General features: G+C 54.3%; 1 protein-coding gene across 1 annotated transcript; it reads left to right on the top strand.

The window, feature by feature from the left end:
- Positions 1-7,983: 7,983 nt before the first annotated feature.
- On the top strand, positions 7,984-14,130 carry C20H6orf132 (chromosome 20 C6orf132 homolog). Its single transcript, XM_065912948.1, has 2 exons — positions 7,984-10,997; positions 11,645-14,130. Exons 1-2 carry the CDS (start codon positions 7,999-8,001, stop codon positions 11,760-11,762), a joined length of 3,117 nt encoding a protein of 1,038 aa, XP_065769020.1. The 5' UTR covers positions 7,984-7,998; the 3' UTR covers positions 11,763-14,130.
- The last annotated feature ends 2,149 nt before the right edge of the window (positions 14,131-16,279 follow it).

The raw sequence follows: 16,279 nt of genomic DNA, 5'->3' as shown, positions 1-16,279 counted from the left end.
ATGCATTTTAGAAAGAACATCCTGGCATCAGGCTTAGAGAATGGGGTGAGGCAGAAGTCAGGGAGATGATGGCAGTAGTCTGTCTGTCTGCCTGGGTAATAGACAGTGAGGACTGAAGGAAGGCTGAGCTTTCGGGGTAGCAGGAAGGGAGGGACACAGGATGTGCCTGGCAGAGCCAGGTGAAAAGCTGGGGGTGTGGGTGACGGGTGGATGCCTGGAAAGAGTGATACCTAACTAGCTGTGAGTTCTTAGGCAAGTTGCCTAACCTCTCTGCCCGAGTTTGCTCATCTGTAAAGGGGAGGTAGTAATAACACCCATCACATCTCATGTTGTGAAAAGTAAATGAGCTAAAAGATGGAAGACAGAGCCCCTGGTACAGAGTGAGTGCTAAGCAGCAGCTGTTAAGGTTAGGGTTAAGGTCGGGAATATCAGAAATGGGAGAAAGAACTGAGATGCTGATGTCTGTCCAGTGGATGGTAAGCTCTAAGTCTCCCGCAACACTTTCTCTCTTGACGGTCTTCTTCTTTTGTTTGTGGGTGTGTGTGCCAAGTCGCTTCAGTCCTGTCCGACTCTTTGTGACCCTGTGGACTGTAGCCCATCAGGTTCTGCCCCTGAGATTCTTCAGGCGAGGATGCTGGAGTGGCTGCCGAGCCCTCCTCCGGGGGATCTTCCTGCCCCAGGGATCGCGCTCTCCTGTCTTACGTCTCTGGCATCGGCAGGCAGGTTCTTTACCACTAGCGCCACCTGGGAAGCCCTTGGTCTTTTGTTTGCTATGTTTTCACTTCTTAAATTGTAAGATACATAACATACAGATTACCATTTTAACCATTTTAAAGTGGACCATTTAAGGGTATTAAGTAACTTTTTCTTTTTAGCCAACCCTAATGTGCAGAGCAATTGCAGGAATAGTACGAAGAACTCCCTAGAACCGCCACCTAGATTCACCGCATTGTGCTCCATTTGCTTTATTTGCTCTCTCTCTTGTTATTTACACACTTGTTTCTAAAGAGTAATTTGAGACATCGGATCCCTTTTTCCTAAATACTTACCTATTCACAACATTGTAAATCAACTATAATGCAATTAGAAAAAAAACAAAAACCTTCCCCTCTTCAAAATAAAAAGAAAAAATCTTACATACTGTGTGTGTGCTATGTAAGCACAGAGATATTCTCTGCACAACTAGCAAATTCAGGAATTTAATATTGATACGACACCATTTTCTGATATACCTTTTACATTCAATCATCGCTGATTGTCCACTGAGACCCTTTTACAGCATACCCTTCCCCCCGTCGCAGGATCACACATCGCATTGAGATGTTACTTCCAGCCCCTCTTCCAGAGGCTTCACCTCAGTCGTCTTGGCTAAGGGAGGCAGGTGAGGAAGTTCACTCCCCGTGGAGATGGATGCTGTTCACATCTGTGCATTTGTACACTGAACTCTGTCACCACCCAAGCCAGGGCACTGGATGCCAGCTCCCTGGGTCCCCGTGTTGAGAGGGGAGTGACCTCTCAACAAGGTCCTCAAACAAGACCTTCTAGGTCTGTTTTACAAGCATTTGCATTGAAAAGAGTTTTTTATTTGCCTTCCCCAATCCACACCAGTGGAAGGGACAGCTAGCCCAGGCAGGTGGGAGGGGAAGAAGCAGGGTCAGCTGGGGCTTGGGGCTGTGTTCAGTTCAGTATTGGGGGCTCCTGAAGGGATGAGGCTGGATGTTGGGACCTACCCCAAGGGTAATAGAGTACCACAGCACCTCAAGCACTGTGGGGATGTGGTAGGTGTGTCCTGGACTCGTGTGTGTGTGTGTGTGTGTGTGTGTTCGTTCCAAGGCCGCTCAGGAGACAGACTTCCATCCTGTGGTCTTTGGGGTCTAATGCATCTTCAGAGTTAAGATCAAAGGTGGGGTGGGCAGTATTACCTCCAGCCCATAAAGTTCGTCTGTGTTCCTCATTCACACATAATTATAGGGTGATCCAGAAGGTGCTTCTAGGATTCCAGGCAGCTTGCTTTGATTGTTCACAATATTTTCACCTTTGTGGGGAGAAGATTTAGAACACAGATTCCTGGGTTAGGAGCATTATCTCGTTTGGTCATCATAACGGCCCCACAAAGCAGGAAGTATCTCCATTTTATACAAGAAGAAAATGAGTCTGATTTGTAGGAAAGGGAAGTTGGGAGGCCTAGGTTTGCACCCTGTCTCTTAAGGAATTTGAGATAACATAATGCTGGCACAGAGTAGGTACATAAGTGATAGATTAACATCATGGCTGCTACGGCTCATCCAAGGTCACTCCACTGGCAACATCACACATGCACAGGCAAAATCCAGAGCACGACTGGAATCTGAAAACTCTTGATAATAAGTCCCTAGGTCTTTCTACTTTCCAATGATGTGCAAAAGAGTAATGAGAGCTCAACCCTGGCTTTTAAAGGCCTGGCCTCCATCCCATCAAAATCAGAGTATACATACTCCATGAGGGTTATTAGACAATCAGTCACGGGTATACCGCAAAGAATCAGACAGGACTTAGCGCCTGAAGAACAACTAGACAGTCTTGTGTACTGCAGTATGTACCGCATCTCAGAATGCAGGATTGAGAGATGTTGAGAACACGTATGTGCCCATGTGACTCAAACAGAGGCAGAAAAAAAGTAGATGATGGGGCAAGGCCATTCCAGTTCTTCAGACTTCTTTTAAGAACAAAATGAGTTGTTTGCTGCCCTCATAGAACCAGAGAGTAATTCTGAGACTGCCCTTGGTAGCCCGAGGTCTTGTGGATGTTTATGAAACATCTGCCTTGAATCCCCCTTCTTATATATTAAACCATTAAGTCTAGAGAGTTGGCGCCATCAGCCCATCAGTGAGTAACAGCTTGGCTTACTATGTGTCCATGTTTGTGGGATTCATATAAGACACGTTCCTGGGCTCCAAGGAGCAACCAGATCTCACTGGAGGAACTAGGGGAGTATCTAGAGAGTGAACAGGAGTCCTCCCTTGTGGGACTTGGCTGTGGGTTGCTCTGAACATTAGTCAGTCAGTATGGCCTGGTGCAGACAAGGGATGGCTCTGTAGGAATAAGAGCTAACGTTTATTGGGTCTTCACCGCATGCCGGGAGCTAAGCGCTTCTTGTGTATTGCACCACTTAATCCTCACAACTTCCCTAGAATAGGTACATTCTATTTTTTCTTTTGTGACCATGCTGTGTGGCATGTGAGAACCTAATTCCCCAACCAGAGATCGAACCTGTGCCCGCTGCCATTGGGAGTGTGGAGTCTTAACCACTGGACTGCCAGGGAAGTCCCAGTAAATTCTATTTTTAAATCAGTTTCATAGTCAAGGAAACTGAGGCACAGAGAACTTAAGTCACTGGCTGAGTCATATAGCCAGTAGGAGTCAGAGCTAGAATTCAAATTCAAGCAGTCTGGCTCCAGAACTTTCCTATTCCCTCTACCATCTTTCTAGAGGGGCTCTGTGAATCCTTTTAGGATTAGAGACTTGGACTTTAGTGAAGCAAAATTCTCAGGGGTGGGAGCTCCACAGACCTGGGCTTAGCACCACTGGTTGTGAGACTGTAAACAACTTATCAAACTTCTAAACCTCCGAATTCTCTGGCTCATGGGGACAACTTTGTCACAGGGTAGTGTGATGGTGAGCATGTATTTAGGGCACAGAGCAAGGGGTGTTACTGTTAGAAGTGGAGGGTGGGAAGAGGGGCACAGCCTGGCCAACACCCAGTATCAGGGATGAACATGAACCAGAGGGGTGTGTTGGAAGGATCCTAGAGAGGGAGCTGGTTCAGTTAGATTGTCGGATTGGCTGTAACAGGTGAGTGGAAATAAACAGTATCCTGAAGGATACTGCCAGGGTGTTGAGGACCTTGAAAGCTACCATAAAACGCCCCATAGCTCCTCCAAAGGACAGGTGTGTGGACGTTGTTGACATATGGAAATGTGTGTTTGGAGGGGGAAAAAAAATAGAATGCAAAATAGTATGTACAGACCAACAGCTGTGTAAACGCATTATGGTCTGCAAGCCTAGAGATCAGAAAGGCATCTGCAGTGCTGTCAATACTCCAGGTCACCGCTCTTTTCTTATTTACTTTTCTGTAACTACCTAATGAAAACTAAGAGTGAACAGGAAGCCAGGCCAAGGGGGGGTTGGCTTTTGATTTGTGGACATCCCTGGGGAGTTAGGCACAGGTTTTTTTCTTGGGGGGGGGGGCATCTGTTTCAATTGAGATACAAGTTATATACAGTTGATTCTCATTATTTGCAGATTCGGTATCTGTAATTTGCCCACTCGCTAAAATTTATTTGTAACCCCCCAAATCTACTCAAGACACTTTGGCACGAGCGGAGCAGTGAAAAGTTTGTCACCTGCTGCACGGGGAACCAGCTGAGGCCGAACAAGACATTTTGCTTCCTTGTTTCAGCCCTTGTACTGTAAATAAGCATCCTTTTCTGTTTAGTGCCATGCTTTTCATGTTTCTTTGCTTTTTGTTGGTGATTTTTCTATTTAAAAATGGCCCTCAAGGACTTCCCTGGCAGTCCAATGGTTAAGACTCTGTGTTTCCAGTGCAGAAAGGCATGAGTTTGATCCCTGGTTGGGCAACCAAGATCCCACATGTTTCATGGAATGGCTAGAAAAACTTTTTTTTTTAATTTTAAAAATTAAATAAAATGCCCCCTAAGCACAGGTCTGATGTGCTGTCTAACATCCCTACATGCAAGGAAGCTATGAGGTGCCTTATAGAGAAAATACGTGTGTTAGGTAAGCTTCGAAGGCTCAAGTTATGGTGCTGCTGGCTAAGAGTTCAATGTTAGTGTGTTAACAACAGACATTAAACAAGGTGTCTTTAAAGAGAAACATGCATAAAGACAAAGTTGTATATTGATCATCTGATGAAAGTGACTTGACTATGATTTACAGGATCCTAACCCTGTATGGATGGAGAAGGAAATGGCAACCCACTCCAGTATTCTTGCCTCGAGAATCCCACAGACAAAGGAGCCTGGGGGCTACAGTCCATGGGGTTGCAAAGAGTCGGACATGATTAAGCGACACACACACACACACACACACACACACACACCCCCCTATATGAATGCGAGAGTTGGACTGTGAAGAAAGCTGAGCACCAAAGAATTGATGCTTTTGAACTGTGGTGTTGGAGAAGACTCTTGAGAGTCCCTTGGACTGCAAGGAGATTCAACGAGTCCATCCTAAAGGAAATCAGTCCTGAATATTCATTGGAAGGACTGATGCCGAAGCTGAAATTCCAATATTTTGGCCACCTGATTCGAAGAACTGACTCATTGGAAAAGACCCTGATGCTGGGAAAGACTGAAGGCGGGAGGAGAGGGGATGACAGAGGATGAGATGGTTGGATGGCATCACCGACTCGATGGACTTGAGTTTGAGTAAGCTCCAGGAGTTGGTGATGGACAGGGAAGCCTGGTGTGCTGTGGTTCATGGGGTCTCAAAGAGTCGGACACAACTGAGCGACTGAACTGAACTGAACCCTGTATTTCCCTCAGGGCATGGATCCAGTTTTTACTAATTCAGTGTTTGCAGCAATTTCACAGACCCTAACTACTGCGAATAACAAGACTTGACTATATCATAAAATTCACCCTTTTAACTAAGCCCATATTTCAGTATACTCACTGGTTATCCCTGTGAATTTTCCAGCAATTATAACGGCCTCACGGAGCAGCAAGTTAAGAACTGTCTTTCCCTGTCCCCTGATGGTTCTGCTCTCTTTCAGGATGCCCAGGAGAACCATGGACTGGCTGTACCCACCCCCTGTGTGCCAGACAACTTTGCAGACAAACAAGTGACAGGTAAGAGGACCCCAGGCTTGAGGCTTGTCTACCTTTCTTTTTCACCTCCTTAAGCCCAAGCATCTGGACCTCCCTCCCCAGCTGGTGATAAAGCTGGTGATAAACCCCAGGCCTCTTGCCTGCTAGCTGCTGTGGGTGGGAGATAAGGAGAGCCAGAGCTAAGGCCCAGGGGAGGAAGGATGGTGAGGGCTGGGGCCAGAGCAGGAACAAGGGCAGCGTGAGTGATAGAAAGAACCCTGGAGTCAGGCAGCCCTGGCCTTGAATCCCAGCTCCCCTGCATATTAGCCTTGTTCCCTGGGGCAAGTCACTTAACCCCTTGCCCCTCTGTATCTCCGGGCAAGACAATTCCAGTTCTGAAGGCACAAACAAAGTACTGGATAGGATGAGAGTCACTTCTTGTCATATCACTTGCTCAAAACCCGCCAGTGACTTCCCTTGTCACCTAACAGAAGGGTTCTTGCCAGGACGGCCAGAATCCGGCCCCACCTGGCCTAATCTGCTGGCTTTCTCGTCTCATCCCACTCTCCTTGCTGCTCCTTCAATATCCAGGCTCGTTTCCACCCCTGGGCCTTTGCACTCCCTGCGGTCCAGTCTGTTCTTCCCTTGCACGTGTGCACAGCTCTCTCTCCCTCTCTCATTCCGTCTTTCCTCCAATGTCACCTTCTCAGCCAGGTCTTCCCAGACCTCCCTATTCACATTGCACCCCCAGCACCCCTCCTGAGTTTTCCCCCCATATCACTCATCACCTCGATGTGGTGGAAATTTACTGATGTGTTCATTGTCTATCTCATTGTCCCGTTAAAACACAAGCTGCAAGAGGGCCAGTATTTTGACTATGTTTTGGTTTGTCTTTTACTGCTGTGTCCCAGCTCCTAACACTTGGGTGCTCACTGGATGTGGTCTTTATTTTGAAGTCAGGAAACTGGGAGGAGCCCTTCAGAGCTGCACATTCCTGGGTTTGTTTCACTCTGTGCCAGAAATTGAGAGTTGGGGGAGGCAAAGGATATGTGCCCTTCAGAGAGGAGTAACTCGGGCATCCTGGTGGTCTGCAGGAGGCAGGGACTGGGGCCCAGGGGGTAGGGATTTGAGCCTCTGGGGCCAGGGAGGGGGACTCAGTATATCTCTAGCGCCTGAGTCATGCAAGTCAATTCATTTCCACTCCATCCATCCGGCAGTCCAGAGTCTGATCCAGTTCTCTGCGAGGTTCTCTGGATTCTTGGTAGATTCAGGATCTTTAGAAAGCAGGAGTTGCTCATGCAGATTTCTTCCTCCCAAACTTTCACCCAAACTTCCTCACCGACATGTCCAGGCCCCTACCCCCATCCATGATTTCCTCTGTCTCCCAGCTTCCCTGTCTTACGCAGAATGGAAAGTTAAGCACAGGCGGTAGTAGTCAAAGTGATTACCATTCTCTGGACCTAGCACCTGATAAGCTCTTTCCATTCTTTTACTCTTAATCCTCAAACAGATTTATGAGGCAATTGCCGACGTTATTCCCATTTTACAGATAATGAAACTGAGGCTCAGCAAGTTTAACCAGCCTGTCCAAGGTCACACATTTAGTAAGCAGAAGAGCCTGGATTTGAACCCTGGCATTTCTGGCCAAAGCGAGTTTAGTAAAGGGATGATATATAGGACTGTGAGCAGGGCAGAAGCCTGGAGCCTGAGCCTCGGAAGCCAATGGAGAAAATTCAGCACAGGCTCCAGGGGCTGTGCCAGGGGCACAGGGGTCCCTCCCTGGAAAGAAGAGGGTCCCTCTCAGGAGAGGTCAGGAGACTGGAGACATGGCTGCTCCTCGCTTGGTGTTCGCGAAACCAGCCAGCTGCTCTCTCAGGAGGTCAGCAAGCCCGCGCTGCCTGCTCACCCTCCACATCTCTGCCTCTTCCTCCTTCCAGGCACCAGCACGCTTGTCAATGGCAACCTCCGACTATACAGCTCTGTGGGGGACCTAAGGCCTGGGCAGTATGGCCAGGACTTACTCATCCCCCCACCGCCCCCGGGCCCGGCGCCGGCGCCGCCCCTAGGCACCCTGCAGCCTCCAGAGGAGCTCTCGCCGCCACCTCCACCCTCCACAGCTCCCCCGCCTCCTCCCCTGCTGGAATCACTGCACCCACCCCCACCCAGCACGGCCCCAGCTCTGCCCCCAGGAATGGGGGCCCTTTCCCCCGCCCCCACCGTTTCCTCCCCATCCACACCCACTCCTCCAGACTTCATTCCGCCCGCCCCACCCCAGGCCATTCAAGCCCCACCTCCACCCCTCGTGCCAACCCCGACACCCCCAGCCCCAGGGTCGCCCCATGCCGTGGGGACCCACCTCTTCCCTGCTGGGGGTGTCACCAAGTGGAAATCGGAAGTAGTGCTGAATGGCAGGCAGCCTGACGCCCCCAGAAGCAGCCCCCCCAGGAGCCCTGCTGAGCCCAAGGGGGGCCTCCTGGGTCCGGAGTCCCACCTCACCTTCCCCCGGTCATTCAAGGTGCCTCCCCCAACCCCAGTCAGGACTTCGTCCATCTCCATTCCAGAGGTACAAGGGGCTCCTCCTGAGGACGAAGAGCCCACCAAGAAGGGCCCCAGTCGACCCTCACTGCCTCCCAGCTTCCAGATCCGCTCTGCGTGCCAGGCCTACCCAGACAGGGCTTCTGAGCTAGTGCACCCCGAGGAGCCCGGCGCTGTGGCACCGGCTGGCCCGAGGCCGGGCCAGCCTCAGGTCCAGAGCAGTGAACAAGCCAAGACACCACCTCCAGCCCCTCCCCTGCCCCCTCCTGCACCCCCACTCCCTCCGCCAGCACCCCCGCTGCCCCCAGCCGCCCCTCCTCTGCCATCTGCCGAGAAGGCAGCCCCTCCACCTGCTGGGTTTATGAAAAGGCCCAAGGCTAGCTCTCCTGCTCCCGAACCCAAGCCTGACCCCCCGAGCCCGGAGGAGACAGCCTCTTCGGAGCCCATGGACTGGCGGGATCCCAGCCAGATGGCAAAGCTGCGGGACGAGCTGTCAGCCTATCTTTGCGGCTCCAGGAGAGAGGACCGGCTCGCCAGTCACAGACCAGGTCCAGCGGCAGCCTCTCAGGGAAGGGAGGACCACAAGCATCCCAGCCTGCCAGCGAAAGAGGCGCCCCCAAGTCTGCTACAGAAGGAGGCGCCCCCAAGCCTGCCGAAGAAGGAGGCCCCTTCAAGCATTCCTGAGGAGAGTCCCTGCAGCCGGCCAAAGAAGGATGCCACCAGCCTGATGCTCCCTCCTGTGGATTACCTCCCCCAAGACGCGCCAACTCCTAGCGTCTGGGAGATTCGGAAGAAGCTGGAGGCCCAGCTTTCCTCATCAGCTGAGAAGGAGGCCAGGCCCAGCAGAGGCTCTCTGCCTCCCAAACCTCAGCCAGAAGGGGGAAGAATCTTTGAAAACAGAGTTGATAACGGCAAATTCTCCAAGCCTGTGGCCAAGAATCTGCCACCTCTATCCACCACCCCTCTGCCAAACACACCACTTCAGTCCAAGGTCACACCCGGACCAGCCACCCCACCCAAGGCCACGCCTGGACAAGCCACCCCACCCAAGGCCACACCTGGGCCAGCCACCCCACCCAAGGCCACACCCGGGCCAGCCACACCACCCAAGGCCACGCCCGGACCAGCCACACCACCCAAGGCCATGCCCGGACCAGCCTCACCACCCAAGGCCACACCCGGGCCGGCCACACCACCCAAGGCCACGCCCGGACCAGCCACACCACCCAAGGCCACGCCTGGACAAACCACACCACCCAAGGCCACATCTCTACCCATCACATCTTCCCAACTGATAGCAGAAAAGAACTTGGTCGCAGCTGGGCAGCGGGAGAAGCCAGAACATGAAGAACTTGCAGTGCCCTCCAAGCCAGCGGTAGAGGGGCACTCCTCAGAGGCCAATAAGCCTCCTACACAGGGAGCCCGCTCATCTCCAGCCTTCCCCCCAAAGATATCACCTGGGCGAGAAGAGGCGCCGTGTTTCTACAAGCCCCATCGCAGCCAGAGCAGCCCCAGCAGAGAGGTGGCCGTGGTGACGCCCACTCTGTCCAGAGGAGAGGCTGCAGGGTCAGGCAAGCCTGTGGAGGGGAAGGAGCCCCAGGAGCTGCCGCCCAAGTCCCCAGCCTCACCCCAGGCTGCTGACGAGCTCCTCAGGCACCCGGTGACGGGGGAGGTGGTGGAGCGGGGCTCCCCAATGGCCCTGCTCCTTGCAGCCAAGCAGAGGGCCCAGAAGGGGAGGCCCAGGGGGACTGCCCTGGGCCGGTCCTCCCTGCCAGGGAGTGTCCGAGGCCCCAGCCAGCCCGAGGCAGGCTCTGATACCATCTTGTACAACGAGGGCCAGCCCAACTCCTTCACTGTGGTCCCCAAGGTGTCCAAGGAGACTGGGAATGTCCCCCAGCTAACCTCGCCAGAACAGCCCAAAGGACTCCGTCAGTGGGAGCCCCAGCCCCGCAGGGACCCGAACGGCACGGAGTCGGGCCGCGGGCCCAGCTGGACAAAGGTGGAGCCCCGGGCCTCGGCGGCCTGGGAGAGACCAGAGCCCTCCAGCCTCCTCCAGGGCCGCCTGCTGCCCAAGTCTTTCTCTTCCCCTCCTTCTCCTTCCCACAAACCGGAGGAAGACAAGGAGGAGGAGTTCAACTTTGAGGTCATCCCGCCACCGCCAGAATTCAGCAATGACCCCGAGCCCCCGACCGCCCCCTTGCAGTATCTGGGGCGCCGGGGTTCCCCTCCCCGGAACAATTTCTCAGACTTGGGGCAGCTCGCCAACGCGGGCCCACCTCGCAGCTTCTCTCACTTCTCCGCCGATCCAGGTCCGGCCCGGGGCCTGGAGCGCTTCTCGGGCGGGGGCGGGGGTCGCTCGCTCATCAAGAAGCGCCTTTACGTCGGGGAGCCCCACCGCAACCCCGGGCCGCCTCGCGGCGGCACCGGCCGCAGCCTGAGCTCCCCCAACTGCTTCGGGCCGCAGCCCGGGGGCCCCTTTGCAGCGCCCAGCGGCCCCGAGATGCGGCGCGTCAACTCGGCGGGCCGCGGGCCCCCGGGCGGCCTGCACTCGCGGAAGATGTCCCTGGAGGGCGCCCCTCGCGGAGAGACCAAGTACAAAGCTCGCGGCGGCGGCGGCGGCGACTACGGCTGCGCCCCGGCTACCGCTACCGGCAGGTGAGCGGCGGGCCAGGGTGGCCAGGGTGATGGTGGGCTGAGAAAGCAGGGGAGATGGGGGCTGGGATGGGAAGGCAGGGGAAGGGGGTGCTGGGCAGAGAAGGCCGGGGAGAGGGGGGCTGGGCAGGGAAAGCAGGGGAGAGGGGGGCTGGGCTGGGAAGGCAGGGGAGACAGAGGCTCGCCCCCAGACCACCCGGAGCTGGCCAGGCTGCAGCCATCCCCCCGGATATTTGGTTTTCTCCATCCTGGCTCTCAGGGCAGAGAAAAGGGGCAAGGAGGCGCGCTTCCCTAAACCCACTCTCCTTTGTCTTCTCTCCCGTCTCTCTCTTCCTAGAGTCCCCGTGTGGGGTGGGGGAGAGCTGAGTGGTCCTTGAGTGCTGAGATTTCCCATCACCGAGATGCATCCAGAGCCAGGCTAGGAGGGAAGGGTTCTGAGAAGGAGGGTATTGTGCATGTACTCTGGCAACAGGGCCTGGACAGGAGGGAACCCTGTGGCTGATGGGTCAATACTGGGGTCCCACTGGGGAGGATAAGCCCTGGGCTTGAGGGGCAGCTCCATCCTTCCTCTGATGGCCCTGGGGAGATTCTCGGGGTGATGGTTAACCAGCTGCAGATACTAACCGCATCTCTCTCCTGCTCCCCACCAGGTCTCCCCACAACAACACACACTATGGAATCTCCATCAACACATTCACTGTGAGGCCTGGGACCCGCCATCCCATCTCCTATGCCTACTCAGGGGCCCATTGGAAGGCCCCGTCCTGAGCTCAGGGTTTTCTCAGCTGTCCTCCAAGGGGTCGGATCCGGGCGCTTGTTTTGGTGGGGTTGGGAGGGATGCAACTGGTGTTAGGTAGCCTCACTCAGACACAGAAGAGTCTTTGTTTCCCAAAGACAGACAGACGGACAACGAGTGAAGCAGTGGCCCCAGGGAGATCAGGATTGGACTTCTGTTTCCCAAAGCCTTGGTGTGGCTGTGGGCTGTCTGCAGAGGAGGGTGGGAGGGAGAAGGAGGGAGAAGAGAAGGAACCTTTAAGGACCCGGAGCCTGAGTTTTCACTGTCTGGGACTATTTGCCTTAGCAGGGCTTACTGAAAGCAGTTTTCCAAGCAGCCCTGCTGAGTAGGTTGTAAAATCAAGGGCAGGGGCACTGGCTCTGAATGGGAACTCAATGGGAACCAATCAGAATGGCTGTGGTTGCCGGTCAGGTTCTCATGAGGGGCTGGGGACCAGCCCTGTCTGGGTGGGGGTGCAGGGTGCTACAGATTGATCTCAGCTTCCACCCGCCCACCAGTTGCCAATCAGAGGTGATACCTAGAGTTGCTGGTATGAAAGCCACATTGAGGTGGGACCAGGAATATGCAGGCACAAGTGGTGGAGGTACCAGAACAAAGTACTTTGCACTGACCATGAGTGGGGATGGGGGAATTGGAGGTTCATTTCTCCCTGGCCTTGAGCTACAGAAGGGCCTAGAGAGGGAAGACTTGGCAAGTTTGGGATGGAAGACACAGGGTGGAGGCTTGCTTTACTACTCAGACCCAGGTAGCCATGATTTGGGGGGTTGGGGCCAAGGAGCTAGAAAGCCTGGGGCTTGACACCAAAGGCCTTGAATGATGGTCAGGTCCTGTATGGGACTTGGAGGGGCATCATTCCAACCACCCCTCCCAACCCCAGTACTACAGGTCCCCAATATTATCGAAGCCTTGGGATGTGTAACCAAGATGCCAGAAGGCCTTGGAGAGTAGAAAGCGACAGAGATGGGAATAGAGGTCTAAGAAGAGTTTGCTGTGAGTAGGGACCGTGATTTGGAAAGTCAGGAGTGCAGGACCAGGCCCGTTCAGAGCAGGGAAACCTGATCAGTAAGGTGACCATTTGTTCTTTGGTGGGAAGTCTGGGTTTAGGCCTGCTTTCCAGTGAATTAGAACCCCTTCCACTTTCAAAAAACAGTCCTGGTGTAGATGATGTCTGGTCATCAGACATATCAGGGAACAGTATTCCTTGGTCCATCTTGTCTTCAGGTCTTGGTGGGTTGAACTCCTGGGGCCAGGCCAAGGCAGGCTACCTGGGTGAGGGAATAGGGCAGGGGGTGCCCGCCTGAGAGGAGCAGGCTGGTGGGGGCACCCAGGAAGCATTTCCCTTTGGGGCACGATGTTGGGCCTCTGTGATGTGTGCTAACCACTGACAGTACCAGGGTGGGGGGTAGCAGAGGACCACTTCAGGGAAAGAGTGCTGGGGTGGGCAGGTGCTCTGATGGGGCAGGATCTGGTTACCTGTGTCTAAAAAGCCAACTGCACCCCAGTGCCAGTACTGGCTCTATATATATGTATGTATTTCCCCCTGTACAATGTTTTTTACAAGATTTCACTAATTTATCTGCTGTGTTAAGGCTTGAGGGGTGGGATGTGGACTCCTAGCTGTATCTTGCTCTGGGGTTGGCAGGGAAGGACTGATTCTCTCTTGGCTTGGAAATACACAGGCCAGTCTGGATGTCCTCCAGTCCTGTGGCTGCGGATTGATGACTGGGACGTACTGGGCTGTCATGAGAGGCTGGGGAAGTGAACTCAGCTGGGGAAGGCCGAGCACAGGGTGGTGGCTGAACTGGAGCCATTATGCTGGGCCTAACTCTCTCTTCTGACCTTTAGGTTTTCTCATTCTCCAAGTCCTTTCAAGGGGAGGGAGTAGAGCTGAAGTCTGGTGATAACAGACTGTGCCCCAAAGCAAATCTCTGAGTCTCTGAACCTCAGTTTCTTCTGTACAATGGATATGATAACCTACCTCATGAGGCTGTTGTGACGACTAGAGACAGTCATTTAACAGGGATCTGAGTGGCCACGAGATAGTAGGCACTGTGCTTAGCACCGATACACAGCCATCAACATTGACACGCCTCCTACCCATGGCAAGACTAGTCTCGTGGAGGAGAGAGAATGGAAGGAATGCATAGAAACAGCCTCTATTATAAAGAATGGTAGGGAGGGGAAAAAACAGGGACTATGAGAACAACTGGAGGGTGGGAGAGAGGAGTGGATTGACTTTGACTGCCTGGTCAGGGGGAGGCCTCGTGAAAGGGTGCCGTTTATGTGATCCCAGTCAAGCATCCAACATATATCTGGTACTCAGTAATTGCTCAATAAACTGCATCTTGTGTGTGGCCCTGCATGGTTTTCCATAAAGCATCTTTAACTTTCCCAGAAGAGGAAACAGAACCAGAGGTCATCTCAGGACAGTGTGAGAGAGTGTGTGCTTGGGGTGTTTGCTGTGGCTGAGTCTTTTGGGGGGGGGGGGGTTCTGGGAAAGGGAGGCTGGGAGGGTGACTCACGTGTCCGGCAACTTGGAAGGGCCTCCCCTCTCCCATCCTGGGGCTCCCTGGTTCTCTTGTCTCTCACCGTCCCCACCCTGAACTGTGAGCAAGGATGGGGCCCTGCCTCTGGCTGCTCTGCGGGAGGGGAGGATCAAGGGATCACCTTGAGTCATCTCTAACTCATCTTGAAAGTGACCGGGATGGATGCGTGCTGTGTGGGGTTTTTTTTGGTGGGGGGGGGAATCTTTTGAACCTGCTGCATGGCATGTGGGATCTTAGTTCCCCAACCAGGGATTGAACCTGTGCCCCCTGCACTGGCAACACAGAGTCTTAACCGCTGGACCACCCTGTGTGTGGTCTTAAACTTAGTCCCAGACTTCTTTAAATAGCTGTTGAGAGCTATGCATCCTCACCCCAGAAAGATGCCCCCACATGCATTTTTACAGGTTATTTCAGGCACTCCACAGATCCCCCCAGACTGGGCTCCATGGACTTCACGGTGAGAACTCCTGATGAAATCGTGGTCATGGTAACCACCAACAGTGTACTTAATTTTGACAGTTTGGAAAATTCATTCTTTTGCTCGTTTACTACTGACAGTTGTCTAAGGTGTGCTGGCCTCGTAATACACCTACCTCCATGTTGAGAAATTAGGGCTTCCGTGAGAAAATTAGAGCTCCAAGAAGAAGAGTGAATTGTTCAGAATAGCCCACCTGCCTCCAGCCTCTGCTCCTCACCGCTGCCTGCCTCCCATCATTCCCACGTCTCATCCCTCTCCCAGTCACATCACGCCTCCCCCAAACTGTGTACCTGTCGGAGCAGGGATTGGGAGGGCCTGAGGAGGGGAAAGCTAATAGGCAAAGTTAATGGGTGTAGGTGGCACAGGTGTTTCTGGATCGGGGTGGTTGCACCTTGGTTTCTGGAGCCTCCTCACTGCTTCCTGGACATGGCCCAAGTCCAGTACCCAGAACCACCATCCCCATCTCCCTTTGAGGTCTGGCCCAAAGCAGCAGCGGGTCAGGTCCTGGGGCCTGCAGTGATGTCTGAAGGGCCCTCTTCTCCCAAAGGAGAAAGCACAGCTTTCTCCAGGGTGGGGTTTCCTGGAAGCAGAGAGGTCTCCTCCCACCCCTGCGGGAGGCTGCAGGAGAGAGAAGTGCCTTCCACTGAGGGAGGAGCTCCCTCCGTGCCAGCCGTCAGCCGGGCCTGCCCCCGCCTGCTCACCGCCCACCGGCCTCCCCTCTGCGGCCTGTGGCCACTTTCATCTCTGCAGCTCGAGGGCAGTGCTGGTTTCCCACCGTGAGTCAGTCAGCCGCCCGCAATGGGCGGCCCCTGAGTCCAGGCAGAGGAGCTGGGCCTCCTCCTCCCGAAGGCCCAGGGCCGGCTGCCGCTGCGGACCCGCTGCTGGGGCCTCTGGGGGCACTTTTGGCCAAGAAGGTGAGAGAAGGAAGGTGCGCTTCTGGGAGGGGGCGGAAACCCAGGCGGCGCCTTGCGGATGCACCCTCTTTACCTGGACGGTCCTGTGCTCCAGCTCAGGTCTCAGAGCTCTAGAACCGTTGTCAACACTTGGCACAGGGGAGCCCCTCCCCGCTTCCGTCCTTGAGAACTGCCCTCGGAACGCCTACAGATGGTTCTCTGAGATCTCCTGTCCTTCAGGAGACCTGTCTCCTTCCTTCCTCTGCCAGCCAGTCTTCCTTCTCCATAGCATCCTTGTCAGGAGACTCATGGCATCCCTGCCCCCGAGGTCCCCATTTCTAACTTGAAAGTACTCTGCTCCCGGCCATTTCCCTGTGGATCCTGCCGGCCACTCAGTTCGGCCTCTCCTCTCCTCTTCCTTCCTTCTCACACAATCGTGAGGCTGGAGCAGCCAGACCGATGGCCTCACTACCCGCCCCCTCGGCTTCCTCAAGACTGACTTGCTCAAGGCCCAGCCAGCCCCGCGCCACTCGGAGACCCCTCCCTCCTCCACACCGCGGCACCCACTTCCC

This window comes from Muntiacus reevesi, chromosome 20 (genome assembly GCF_963930625.1).
Source record: "Muntiacus reevesi chromosome 20, mMunRee1.1, whole genome shotgun sequence".
NCBI classification, from domain to species: Eukaryota; Metazoa; Chordata; class Mammalia; order Artiodactyla; family Cervidae; genus Muntiacus; species Muntiacus reevesi.
The sequence above is the reverse complement of the archived record's forward strand: the minus strand, read 5'-3'. Positions and strand labels throughout refer to the sequence as shown.